The following is a 14,653-nucleotide window of genomic DNA, read 5'->3' as shown; positions in this document are numbered from 1 at the left end:
ATTCGCTGTCTGGGAAAAGACAGAACCTATATCATGGAGGCTATTATAACCCAGTTGGCAGAAGGGCAACCCCATCTCCAGCTCATCTTTGAGCAACAAACCAAGCAAGCACAGATGGAAAGGGAAGCCCTACAAACAGCCCTAAAAGACCAAGCAGCACTACTAACTGCGAATCACAGGTCCAGGATACAGCTAGTTTACGCCTCACAGACGCCATATTCAGTGCCCGGGTACATCCCAATGTGCCAGGCTCCGTCCTTCAGAAATTTCAACCGGGGGACGATCCGGACTACTTTTTTGTGAACTTCGAAAGAGTGGCTTCTACAGCCGCTTGGCACCAGAAAGATGGGGCCAATATATCGCGCCATTGCTTTCTGGGGAACTCCAGGCTGCGTACCAAGCCGCCAATCCAGCGGGAGTCACTAGTTATGCTGATATGAAAAAAGCCATTCTGGATCGCCTAGGGTGTGACCAGGAATATTTTCGCGCTCGCTTTCGAAAGGAAAAGTGGACCGCAGGCGATAACCCGAGAGCACTTTACTATCGCATACGCAACTTGGGGAATCGCTGGTTGCAACCCGTCTCCTCCTCCATAGACTAACTTACTGAGAAAGTATATTTAGAACAATATTTGGAGGCACTACCCAGTAACACCAGGGCGTGGATCAAACAACATCCCAATCTTACAGTCACAGTAGCAGTAGACCTTGCCTGTGCGTACCACCAATCTCCTGAGTTCAAAGCCCCTGCCTACAAAACCCCTATAGGGCTACCAAAACCCCTACCTAGACTAGGCCGACAACACTCTCCCGAGAACAGAGGCCAGAACCTTCCCCGACCCCAGCCTAAGTTCCTTTCTTCCGGACTTCCACCATCCGGGCCACAATGTTTTCATTGTGCAGAATGGGGCCATATCGCTCGGAACTGCCCTTCCCGCTTTCCCTCTCCGGAAGCTATGGAGGTGGGATATACTCGGGGGCGTGTAATGACAACCAGAGAACCCCCAGAAAGGTATAAAAAGAGAATATATGTAAATGGCAAACCGGTCTTTGCATTCCTTGATACCGGTTGCCATCACAGTCGTTGACAGGGTTTTAGTAAGGGACTCCCAAATAGCAGAGAATGACTACATACAAGTAACCTGTGTACATGGGGAAACAAAGTTATACCCCCTTGCGGAGGTCCTACTCAACATCGATGGGGATTCACAGTTAAGGAAAGTGGGGGTTGTACCGTCCCTTCCGGAGCTGGTGTTATTAGGGGCCGATCTACCAAACTTCCACGACTATTTACAGAAACAGAACCGGTCCTCCCCCACAGAGGCCTGGCTGCACAATGCCCCTTTTTCCAGAGAAGAAATAGAAAAGACAAGCCCTAAAGAGAATAAAAGCCATAGAGAAAAAAGGGAAGAACGGGTCATGTATAAACAGACAACGCCTGTCATATCCGCTCCTGTGTTTACTTCCACAGAAACGACCCCAGAAACAGGTAGAAGTTTCCGAGCGGCCCAGAGAGACGATGCGGCCCTACAAAACGCCTGGGAACAAGCAGAAGAGGATCAACCAGACAAGGTAGGCCCCTTCTTTAGTGTGAAAAATGGCCTCCTGTAACGGATAGTTCATGAAAAGGGTGTTAGGAAAGAACAGTTGTTGGTACCCCAAGCCTTTAGGGAACAGGTATTGTGTTTATCCCACAGTCAAGCTGGGGGTGGACACTATGGTAAAGAACACACCCTGAAATACCCACTATCCTGATTTTATTGGCCAGGGGTGTATCAGGAAGTGGCCAGGTATTGGGCTTCCTGTCCTCGATGTCAACTAGTCAATACACCCTCCCTGCCCAAAGCTCCTTTACAACCCTTATCCATCATCGATATCCCTTTTAAAAGAGTAGGTATGGACATAGTTGGTCCACTCATCCCATCGGCCAGAGGGCACCAATATATCTTAGTGCTCGTAGACTATGCAACTAGGTATCCTGAGGCTATTCCCCTCTCCTCCACTACTACCACCGCAGTTGCACATGCCATGGTCACTTTTTTTTTCCCCGTGTGGGATTTCCCCAGGAACTATTAACCGACCAGGGAACCCCGTTTATGTCAAAGCTAATGAAGCAGGTATGCACCATTTTTAAAAATCAAACAGATACGTACCTCGGTCTACCACCCTCAAACCGACGGGCTGGTGGAAAGGTACAACCGCACAATAAAGACTATTCTACGGAAAAGCCTAGACAAAGCAGGGAGGGACTGAGATAGACAACTGCCCCTAGTCATGTTCGCTATCAGAACCCACAAACAAAAATCAACAGGCTTCTCGCCTTTTGAGTTATTGTTCGGAAGGAGACCCCCGGACGCTTTTAGATATGGCCTTAGAACAGTGGAAGAAGATGAGGGCAAACCACTCCTACAGTACACATCTTCCCTAAAGAATACCTTGTCTTTTCTGTGGGAAGACGTACACGCTAACATGGAAAACGCCCAGAAGCGACAAACGTCTCTATGACCCTCATACGAAACTGAGAGAATTTAAGATAGGGGACCAAGGTCTCATCCTTTTGCCCAGTTCTGAGAAGAAGCTTCTAGCCACTTGGCAAGGCCCCTATAAGGTACTGGGCAAAGTAACGCCGGTAACCTATCGAGTTGATGTCCCCCACAAGCAAACTAACGGACAAATCTACCATATAAATCTTCTCAAAGCCTGGGAGGGCCCTGTACCCACAAACCCAAAGATGGGAAAAAACATGCACCATATCACACTAAACAAACCCGTTGAGGTTACTTTCACTCCACCTCCTCCTAATAACTTAGAGAACGAGGTTCAATTAGGGCCCCAAGCCACAAGAGAACAGAGACAACAAATATTGTCCCTCTGTGAAAAGTACGCTACCGTCTTGTCAGAAAGACCAGGAAGGACAAGATTGGTAGAACATGAAATAACTACAAAAACGGCACAACCTATCAAGTTAAGACCCTATCGCATTCCAGAAGCCCGAAGACAGGCAGTAGAGCAGGAGATACAAACTATGTTAGAGTCCGACATAATCGAGCCCTCCCACAGTGCCTGGTCATCCCCAATAGTTCTTGTACCGAAACCGGACGGTAGCATCAGGTTTTGTATTGACTTCCGCCAACTCAATGCAGTATCAAAGTTTGATGCGTACCCTATGCCGAGGGTAGACGAATTGATAGAACGTCTGGGGGAGGCAAGAGTTATGTCCACCATAGATTTAACGAAAGGCTATTGGCAGATTCCCTTATCCCAGGCCGCCAAAGAAGAGAAAACCGTCTTTTCAACCCCCTCTGGCCTCTATCACTTTAAAGTTCTACCCTTTGGCCTCCATGGGGCTCCTGCCACCTTCCAGAGACTCATGGATGTCCTCTTAGCCCCACATCAACAGTTCGCCGTGGCATATCTTGACGACATCGTTGTATACAGTCCCAACTGGGACACCCACCTAGCTCACCTAGAAGCAGTCCTAAAAACCTTAGAACAAGCAGGTCTTACCCTTAATCCAAAAAAGACCACCTTTGGAACTGAGCGCATTGAGTACCTAGGGTATGATATCAAGGAAGGTTGTATAAGACCCCAAGTCAACAAAATAGAGGCATCGCAAACATACCACGACCCACCTGTAGGAGGAACATCCGTTCCTTCCTCGGCTTGGTAGGGTATTATAGGAGATTCATACCTCGTTTTTCTGAGATCGCCAGTCCCCTCACTGATTTACTTTCGAAGACACATACAGGGAAGTCCCTTCAATGGTCTGACCATCAAGAGAAAAGCTCCCAACAACTGATAAGAGCCCTATGTACTCACCCTATTTTGGCTTGTCCAGACTTTAAGAAAACGTTCGTCCTACAAACTGACGCCTCAGATAGAGGCCTCGAGGCCATCCTATCCCAGCGTGACGCATCCGGTGATTTGCATCCAGAACTATACTTAAGCCAAAAACTGTACCCCTGAGAAACACGATACGCCACCATCGAGAAAGAATGCCTGGCCCTACAATTAGCGATGGAAGCTTTACAATACTATCTCCTAGGACGTTCTTTCCTTCTACTGACTGATCACGCCCCCCTTACATGGCTATCTCGAAACAAAGACTCTAACGCTAAAGTCTTACGGTGGTTTCTTGCTTTACAGCCCTTCATCTTTGAGACTGTTCACGTCCTGGGGAAACTACAAACAAACGTAGACGTCCTTTCTCGCTTCCCTGTCTTCAAATGGCCCGATCGTCCATTCCCGGGGGGAAGACAGTGTAGTGATCCCGCACCGGCCGCACCGCCGAACAACCCCGATACTCCCAACATAGCCGCCGCGCTCCGCCAGACCGGAAGTGAGGGTGACGGTCTAGCGGACGCGCAGCGACCGAGTAAGGGTGCAGCTGAAAAGGAGGAAGGAGAGGCAAATGCGGGGTCGGAGCAGCGGAGCGGAGAACGCGACGACAACAGACCCAGAAGAAGCAGGGAGAGAGCACCAGGAGCGGAGAGAGAGACAGCAGGAGCATAACCAGAAGTCTGAAGACACAGAACGGCGGAGGACACCGAGACAGCTCAAGGAGCACCCCCACAAAGAGTCAAGAGCAGGGTCTTCCATCACCACGGCCCTGGAGGGTCCTGGAAGCAGGCAAGTGCCCGGGGCATGTGCTGTGGTCGTACAGGGGTTGTGGGCACGTTTGAAAGGCACCAGGGGGGGGGGCGGGGGGGGGGAGCACCAGGATCCCCACACTAGGCACCGGCACAGAGAACAGGGCTCTGGTGGAGGTTCACCCCCCCCCCCTTATGCTGGCTTCCTTGACGATACGATAGCCTGAGTTATTTTCTTCTTTCATTTCTTTCTGGGTCCTACCCCGAGTCTGGGAAGAAGACCGGAAGTAAGGAGAGGCCGAAAGCCAGGACCAGCCAGTAGAGTTTGGTTTTTGTTTGTTTGGACTCCCATATGGACCCTTACTGAGTTGGAAATTTTGTGACTGGTTTGTGACATTAATAAGCCCCAAACATATTAAAATAGGAAAGAATCGCCATTCGTCACGTGTCTAAAATAGCTGAAAAAAAGGAAGGGAGGATCGGGTTAAGGGATACGACCACAAAAGTGGTGTCAGAAGTGGGATTCGCTGTCTGGGAAAAGACAGAACCTATATCATGGAGGCTATTATAACCCAGTTGGCAGAAGGGCAACCCCATCTCCAGCTCATCTTTGAGCAACAAACCAAGCAAGCACAGATGGAAAGGGAAGCCCTACAAACAGCCCTAAAAGACCAAGCAGCACTACTAACTGCGAATCACAGGTCCAGGATACAGCTAGTTTACGCCTCACAGACGCCATATTCAGTGCCCGGGTACATCCCAATGTGCCAGGCTCCGTCCTTCAGAAATTTCAACCGGGGGACGATCCGGACTACTTTTTTGTGAACTTCGAAAGAGTGGCTTCTACAGCCGCTTGGCACCAGAAAGATGGGGCCAATATATCGCGCCATTGCTTTCTGGGGAACTCCAGGCTGCGTACCAAGCCGCCAATCCAGCGGGAGTCACTAGTTATGCTGATATGAAAAAAGCCATTCTGGATCGCCTAGGGTGTGACCAGGAATATTTTCGCGCTCGCTTTCGAAAGGAAAAGTGGACCGCAGGCGATAACCCGAGAGCACTTTACTATCGCATACGCAACTTGGGGAATCGCTGGTTGCAACCCGTCTCCTCCTCCATAGACTAACTTACTGAGAAAGTATATTTAGAACAATATTTGGAGGCACTACCCAGTAACACCAGGGCGTGGATCAAACAACATCCCAATCTTACAGTCACAGTAGCAGTAGACCTTGCCTGTGCGTACCACCAATCTCCTGAGTTCAAAGCCCCTGCCTACAAAACCCCTATAGGGCTACCAAAACCCCTACCTAGACTAGGCCGACAACACTCTCCCGAGAACAGAGGCCAGAACCTTCCCCGACCCCAGCCTAAGTTCCTTTCTTCCGGACTTCCACCATCCGGGCCACAATGTTTTCATTGTGCAGAATGGGGCCATATCGCTCGGAACTGCCCTTCCCGCTTTCCCTCTCCGGAAGCTATGGAGGTGGGATATACTCGGGGGCGTGTAATGACAACCAGAGAACCCCCAGAAAGGTATAAAAAGAGAATATATGTAAATGGCAAACCGGTCTTTGCATTCCTTGATACCGGTTGCCATCACAGTCGTTGACAGGGTTTTAGTAAGGGACTCCCAAATAGCAGAGAATGACTACATACAAGTAACCTGTGTACATGGGGAAACAAAGTTATACCCCCTTGCGGAGGTCCTACTCAACATCGATGGGGATTCACAGTTAAGGAAAGTGGGGGTTGTACCGTCCCTTCCGGAGCTGGTGTTATTAGGGGCCGATCTACCAAACTTCCACGACTATTTACAGAAACAGAACCGGTCCTCCCCCACAGAGGCCTGGCTGCACAATGCCCCTTTTTCCAGAGAAGAAATAGAAAAGACAAGCCCTAAAGAGAATAAAAGCCATAGAGAAAAAAGGGAAGAACGGGTCATGTATAAACAGACAACGCCTGTCATATCCGCTCCTGTGTTTACTTCCACAGAAACGACCCCAGAAACAGGTAGAAGTTTCCGAGCGGCCCAGAGAGACGATGCGGCCCTACAAAACGCCTGGGAACAAGCAGAAGAGGATCAACCAGACAAGGTAGGCCCCTTCTTTAGTGTGAAAAATGGCCTCCTGTAACGGATAGTTCATGAAAAGGGTGTTAGGAAAGAACAGTTGTTGGTACCCCAAGCCTTTAGGGAACAGGTATTGTGTTTATCCCACAGTCAAGCTGGGGGTGGACACTATGGTAAAGAACACACCCTGAAATACCCACTATCCTGATTTTATTGGCCAGGGGTGTATCAGGAAGTGGCCAGGTATTGGGCTTCCTGTCCTCGATGTCAACTAGTCAATACACCCTCCCTGCCCAAAGCTCCTTTACAACCCTTATCCATCATCGATATCCCTTTTAAAAGAGTAGGTATGGACATAGTTGGTCCACTCATCCCATCGGCCAGAGGGCACCAATATATCTTAGTGCTCGTAGACTATGCAACTAGGTATCCTGAGGCTATTCCCCTCTCCTCCACTACTACCACCGCAGTTGCACATGCCATGGTCACTTTTTTTTTCCCCGTGTGGGATTTCCCCAGGAACTATTAACCGACCAGGGAACCCCGTTTATGTCAAAGCTAATGAAGCAGGTATGCACCATTTTTAAAATCAAACAGATACGTACCTCGGTCTACCACCCTCAAACCGACGGGCTGGTGGAAAGGTACAACCGCACAATAAAGACTATTCTACGGAAAAGCCTAGACAAAGCAGGGAGGGACTGAGATAGACAACTGCCCCTAGTCATGTTCGCTATCAGAACCCACAAACAAAAATCAACAGGCTTCTCGCCTTTTGAGTTATTGTTCGGAAGGAGACCCCCGGACGCTTTTAGATATGGCCTTAGAACAGTGGAAGAAGATGAGGGCAAACCACTCCTACAGTACACATCTTCCCTAAAGAATACCTTGTCTTTTCTGTGGGAAGACGTACACGCTAACATGGAAAACGCCCAGAAGCGACAAACGTCTCTATGACCCTCATACGAAACTGAGAGAATTTAAGATAGGGGACCAAGGTCTCATCCTTTTGCCCAGTTCTGAGAAGAAGCTTCTAGCCACTTGGCAAGGCCCCTATAAGGTACTGGGCAAAGTAACGCCGGTAACCTATCGAGTTGATGTCCCCCACAAGCAAACTAACGGACAAATCTACCATATAAATCTTCTCAAAGCCTGGGAGGGCCCTGTACCCACAAACCCAAAGATGGGAAAAAACATGCACCATATCACACTAAACAAACCCGTTGAGGTTACTTTCACTCCACCTCCTCCTAATAACTTAGAGAACGAGGTTCAATTAGGGCCCCAAGCCACAAGAGAACAGACAACAAATATTGTCCCTCTGTGAAAAGTACGCTACCGTCTTGTCAGAAAGACCAGGAAGGACAAGATTGGTAGAACATGAAATAACTACAAAAACGGCACAACCTATCAAGTTAAGACCCTATCGCATTCCAGAAGCCCGAAGACAGGCAGTAGAGCAGGAGATACAAACTATGTTAGAGTCCGACATAATCGAGCCCTCCCACAGTGCCTGGTCATCCCCAATAGTTCTTGTACCGAAACCGGACGGTAGCATCAGGTTTTGTATTGACTTCCGCCAACTCAATGCAGTATCAAAGTTTGATGCGTACCCTATGCCGAGGGTAGACGAATTGATAGAACGTCTGGGGGAGGCAAGAGTTATGTCCACCATAGATTTAACGAAAGGCTATTGGCAGATTCCCTTATCCCAGGCCGCCAAAGAAGAGAAAACCGTCTTTTCAACCCCCTCTGGCCTCTATCACTTTAAAGTTCTACCCTTTGGCCTCCATGGGGCTCCTGCCACCTTCCAGAGACTCATGGATGTCCTCTTAGCCCCACATCAACAGTTCGCCGTGGCATATCTTGACGACATCGTTGTATACAGTCCCAACTGGGACACCCACCTAGCTCACCTAGAAGCAGTCCTAAAAACCTTAGAACAAGCAGGTCTTACCCTTAATCCAAAAAAGACCACCTTTGGAACTGAGCGCATTGAGTACCTAGGGTATGATATCAAGGAAGGTTGTATAAGACCCCAAGTCAACAAAATAGAGGCATCGCAAACATACCACGACCCACCTGTAGGAGGAACATCCGTTCCTTCCTCGGCTTGGTAGGGTATTATAGGAGATTCATACCTCGTTTTTCTGAGATCGCCAGTCCCCTCACTGATTTACTTTCGAAGACACATACAGGGAAGTCCCTTCAATGGTCTGACCATCAAGAGAAAAGCTTCCAACAACTGATAAGAGCCCTATGTACTCACCCTATTTTGGCTTGTCCAGACTTTAAGAAAACGTTCGTCCTACAAACTGACGCCTCAGATAGAGGCCTCGAGGCCATCCTATCCCAGCGTGACGCATCCGGTGATTTGCATCCAGAACTATACTTAAGCCAAAAACTGTACCCCTGAGAAACACGATACGCCACCATCGAGAAAGAATGCCTGGCCCTACAATTAGCGATGGAAGCTTTACAATACTATCTCCTAGGACGTTCTTTCCTTCTACTGACTGATCACGCCCCCCTTACATGGCTATCTCGAAACAAAGACTCTAACGCTAAAGTCTTACGGTGGTTTCTTGCTTTACAGCCCTTCATCTTTGAGACTGTTCACGTCCTGGGGAAACTACAAACAAACGTAGACGTCCTTTCTCGCTTCCCTGTCTTCAAATGGCCCGATCGTCCATTCCCGGGGGGAAGACAGTGTAGTGATCCCGCACCGGCCGCACCGCCGAACAACCCCGATACTCCCAACATAGCCGCCGCGCTCCGCCAGACCGGAAGTGAGGGTGACGGTCTAGCGGACGCGCAGCGACCGAGTAAGGGTGCAGCTGAAAAGGAGGAAGGAGAGGCAAATGCGGGGTCGGAGCAGCGGAGCGGAGAACGCGACGACAACAGACCCAGAAGAAGCAGGGAGAGAGCACCAGGAGCGGAGAGAGAGACAGCAGGAGCATAACCAGAAGTCTGAAGACACAGAACGGCGGAGGACACCGAGACAGCTCAAGGAGCACCCCCACAAAGAGTCAAGAGCAGGGTCTTCCATCACCACGGCCCTGGAGGGTCGTGGAAGCAGGCAAGTGCCCGGGGCATGTGCTGTGGTCGTACAGGGGTTGTGGGCACGTTTGAAAGGCACCAGGGGGGGGGGGCGGGGGGGGGGGAGCACCAGGATCCCCACACTAGGCACCGGCACAGAGAACAGGGCTCTGGTGGAGGTTCACCCCCCCCCCCTTATGCTGGCTTCCTTGACGATACGATAGCCTGAGTTATTTTCTTCTTTCATTTCTTTCTGGGTCCTACCCCGAGTCTGGGAAGAAGACCGGAAGTAAGGAGAGGCCGAAAGCCAGGACCAGCCAGTAGAGTTTGGTTTTTGTTTGTTTGGACTCCCATATGGACCCTTACTGAGTTGGAAATTTTGTGACTCGTTTGTGACATTAATAAGCCCCAAACATAATAAAATAACAAAGAATCACCATTCGTCACGTGTCTAAAATAGCTGAAAAAAAGGAAGGGAGGATCGGGTTAAGGGATACGACCACAGTCCGCTCTGGCGTTCAGGGAACCTGTCAGATGTTAAACCACCAGGGATCTGCCCTGATGTTCCAGCCATGTCCAAAGGCGAAGGGCCGTGAACACCTGCACTACTCTTCCTTTGACAGAAGGAAGGAATTCAGTGCAAGATGGATCGCCCGAAGCTCCAGAAGGTTGATGTGTAGCCCGGAATCTGCCGGAGACCAGAGGCCTCTGCCCTCTCCCATGTGCCCGCCCCATCAAAGGAGTGACGCATCTGTCACCATTGTGAACTCTGGTTGGGGAAGGGAGAGGGATCTGCCGTTGACCCAATCCTGGTTTGTGAGCCACCACTGCAACTGACATGCAGTACCTTCTGAGATCTGGATGACATCAGAAAGATTCCCCTGATGCTGCGCCCACTGAAACTTCAGGTCCCACTGCAGAGCCCGCACATGCCATCTGGCATGATCCACCAGAAGGATGAAGGAGGCCATAAGGCCCAGCAGCCTCATGATCATTCTCACCGAAATCCGGGATAGAGGCTGAAACATCGGTATCATAGCCTGAATATCACGGACTCGCTGCTCGGGTGGATAGGCTCGAAACTGCTCTGTATTCAGACCTGCTCCTATGAAAAGGAGCTTCCGAGAGAGAATCAGGTGATACTTTGGTACGTTGACAGAGAACCCCAATGAATGCAGGAGGTCTGCCATGGTCTGGAGGGGAGGGGGGGAAGATAACAGCCTGGGGCGAGCCCGCCTTTAACATCCAGTCATCGAGATAGTGGAAGACTGGAACCCCATATCTGCTCAAGAGGCACAGACCGAACCAAGGGCAAACCTTCCAGCTGAAGTCAGACTGAGTGCCCTTGTAGGACCTTATGGCACAAAGGCGCAACCAGAGCTAGCCAGAAGTGTGCAGAAAACGCACCGCATGGTCTCCATAAAGACGTCGCTAATAAACCCAGAAAGTTAGGGTGTATTCGGACAAAACTATGAATACCCTCCTCAGGAGTCCAGGCGGCACGCTCCTCAGGAGTCCAGGCGGCACGGTGATGTTCTCTCACCTTCTTTGGAGATTTGAGAATGGCGGGAATGGCTTGATTCACACTTGGATTTCTTGTGTTTCTTCTCTGACTCACCCAAGGGCTTCAGCTACCAAGAAGATATGCCTCAGAATGGACTTCTGAACCAGGACCTTCCTTTCGACTTCAATCAGTCACGGAGATTTGTGGTGTTTTGAAAATCCATGCACCAGAGGCATACCTGGTGGGGATCTGTCAAAGATTGGTGTCTCAGTTTGCAACAGTCACTACAGGGTTTAAACACTGTTTTAGGATGGTACATTTCCAGTGCCTAGTAGTAAAACTTTGTGAAAAATTATTAGAAAAATATCACCATATATGAAAGAAATAAAGCTTCGGATTCGCACATAGAGGCACTGAAAGAAAGGAATGAACATCAGCACATGTAGGTGGCACCTAGGTACGACTCCATTTGCCACTTCCAGAGCAGAGCAACATCAACACAGAACCAGACGGCGAAACCTACCGGCATGCAGGAATACAGTTTGAGTTTTCCAGATCCGGTCCAATGACTGGGGAATACGCACAAATTGAGAAATCTGAGATTTGAAGCATACATCAAAATAAACATATAATACAATGGATTGATACAGGGTACTTACCATTAGATTTGCTGGGAGACATAATGTGGTGGAGGATTACTTGTTGTAACATAGCTGACTTGATGAATTGGTCCAGTGCTTACAGGGTTATGAATACGGGGAGAACTGCTGTAGGGTGGATTCATTGGGTGCCAAGGGGCAACATAGTGATAAGTGGGAATTACTGGCACACAAGAGTCAAAACTTGATATAGGCGACTGACTGTAAGGATCACTCATCACGGGGTAATAAATTGTGCCATGAGGTGCTGGTGGAGTTTCCACATTCGAAAATGATCCTAGAAAAGGGAAACATAATTCAGAATAGAAAGCAAACACAATATGCTTAAAAAAAATTATTTACCTCCAACTGATAACAGATGGTCAATGAACCCTTTTTTGGCATCAGCATTTAACAAGAAAGAAATTGTCATCTATTAACTTTCCTTATCCCAATTTTAATTTCTCCGCTTTTTACATCAATTCTTCTGAAGCAAGTAAAAAATGGCACACTCATAAAGAGTGTGATGTGGTGGGTGGGAATGCAGAACGTTTACAATGTTCATCCTCAGAAAACAGTGAAAGTTGTTCACTGTGATACATCTTATACTGGTAACTCTATGTCTCACTTTCTCCAAATTCTAGGTAGTGCTACAAATGGTAGATCCAAGGATCAGACTACATATTTGCCAGCTAAAAATGGTGTAATGTAACAACCTGGAATCCATACATTGCCTTACCTGGAAAGCATCCTGACCCCACTATCCAATCACTTTTCTCAAATTAGGTCAAATCAAACAGCTGGCGAGGCAGCAAAGTAATATGGTGTAAAGAACACCAACAAGAGTTATCATGGCGATCTGCATATATTTAATGTAGCAACAGCCCTACAATTCGGTGAGGCTGATGAACAAACTACTTACCTTCAGTAACACTTTCTGGTTGTAGGAAACTGCCTCTGTATAGGGTCTGCACAGAGTCCAGAGGATCCACAGAGGTATAGCAGAGACTAAAGCAGCTTACTCGTTTTTTGTGGTAGTGTGGTTGAGCAGTCAGGCTTATCAGAAGGTAGTGTTAAGCGTTTGTTGTATACACTCAGGCAACAAATGATATCACACACTCAAAGACAGAATCCAGACCAATTGTTTGTATAAAAAGTTATTTTGTTATTTTATTCCTAGAATCAAGGTAGACTCAGTAGCAGGTAAGTGATACTTCTCATACAATGTTCCTGTTAGCAATACAGTGAATACTGGTTTCAAAGGAACATTCAGATTACTTTTTGAATAGAGAAAACGATTTGTAAATTGTTCAAAAAGGTTTGTAATTACTTTTTGATTACTTTCAGATTACTCATCTAGTTTGGAATGAAACACACTCCTAACACACTTTACACTACACAGGACATTTGTAAGTAGGTTAACTCTTGTGCAAGCAATAGGTTAATTTTTGTTGCAATACAAGACAGTTCAACAATTAGAAGAATTTGCAGAGAAAACCCACCATTCAGTTCCATGGCGAAAACGAAGTGTTAAATTACAGGTGAGTAAAACAGTTTTGGATCTGGAGTTTTGGGGGGTAGAACCAAAGTTCCGTGAGGTTCAGGCTGGCACTCAAGGGGCACTACCAGCGGCACTTGGGTGACTGGTGCCAATGTTAGCCAACGGGCCACCTTGGTTGGGGACAGCTCACAGGTAGAACACTCAGTCTCAGGAGTCAAGCTCCTAGGGTTAAGGTCAGGGCAAAGAGGGTCCCAGGTTAGCACCAAGCCCACACCACCAACGGCGCAGGGGCGGCCGGGTGCAGGGTGCTTAGTAGGTGTCATGAGGCTAATGCGCTTCAATAGAAGAAGTCGGTCTCCAAAAAGGACTGCAGGCCAGTGGACAAAGGGAAACAGCGACTGGAGGATTAAGTTGAAGAGTTGCTGGACACCAGGATACTGTTGGTCGGGCACCTCAGGTCACAGGAGCTGCAGATGCAGGGGTGTCTTTCTTCTCGCCGGTTCTGATCGCAATTGGAGGGACACTTCAGAGTGGGGCTAAAGGCGTCTAGGTAAAGGTCGTCCGAAGCAGGATCCCAGGTCATGATCGCCGGGGGGTGGGACCTCGCTAGGGTGATGGCCTACTCGAACTTGGGTCGTGGGCGTCGGGTGCAGAGTGGTGAGGACTCGCGGATCTGGAGTTCTGACTTGGGTTGGTGCTGGACAAATCCGGTGTCCACAGGAGATAGGATTTCTTTGGGAAGGCAGGGCAGGTCTCTAGGGTTCTTAGAGGCTGCTGGCAGCAGGACATGCCGGGTTCAAATTTGCAGGGGTTCAGAGCAGGAGACAGGCCGATAGGGTTAGGGGCAAAGCAGTCGTCTTCCTCCTCGTCTTCTTCTGCAGCATGGTTCTTCAGTTCTCCTTGTCACGTTGACTGAAGAGGCACGTTCAGGGGTGCCCCAAAATACTAGATTAAGGGGCGTTACAGCGGGTGTGCAGATTGGGACCAATGGGTCCCTTCCCTGGGGTGACTACACCCTTTAGTATTACAACAAAAGTGGTGTCAACATGCACACTGTTTAATGAGGTGGTTTATTCGAATTTCAGAAAGGTTCTGGATTGTGCTGCAAACACCAAGGCGCCTGTCCGATGGCGTCTCTAGGTAAACGTCCAGACAAAAGTGCACGAAGAAAGGATTCCTTCTGCTGGCGTGAGCACCCTTCCGTGGGCAACTAAATTGCCGTCTTCAAAACTTAATTTTGTAATTTTAAAGACTGCAAAATACAGGCTCTTCCCAAGAGAGTGTTGTTTCGGACTCAGAATTAGCCCAAAATCGT

At 48.6% G+C, this 14,653-nt stretch overlaps 1 protein-coding gene across 3 annotated transcripts in view; it reads right to left on the bottom strand.

Annotated features, from left to right (window-relative positions):
• The window catches only part of LOC146829515 (UDP-N-acetylglucosamine transferase subunit ALG13-like), a 1,246,203-nt gene that overhangs the window by 29,864 nt on the left and 1,201,686 nt on the right, over positions 1-14,653 (bottom strand). For all 3 annotated transcript variants that reach the window (XM_085608211.1, XM_085608212.1, XM_085608213.1), the window contains one exon: positions 11,859-12,135. In XM_085608211.1, coding sequence (XP_085464337.1) covers positions 11,861-12,135 — 275 coding nt within the window. In that variant the 3' untranslated portion in view covers positions 11,859-11,860. The remainder of the gene's footprint in view (positions 1-11,858; positions 12,136-14,653) is intronic.

Source organism: Triturus cristatus, chromosome 5_2 (assembly GCF_964204655.1).
Source record: "Triturus cristatus chromosome 5_2, aTriCri1.1, whole genome shotgun sequence".
In the NCBI taxonomy this organism is placed as follows: domain Eukaryota; kingdom Metazoa; phylum Chordata; class Amphibia; order Caudata; family Salamandridae; genus Triturus; species Triturus cristatus.
This window is presented reverse-complemented; position numbering and strand designations above follow the sequence as displayed.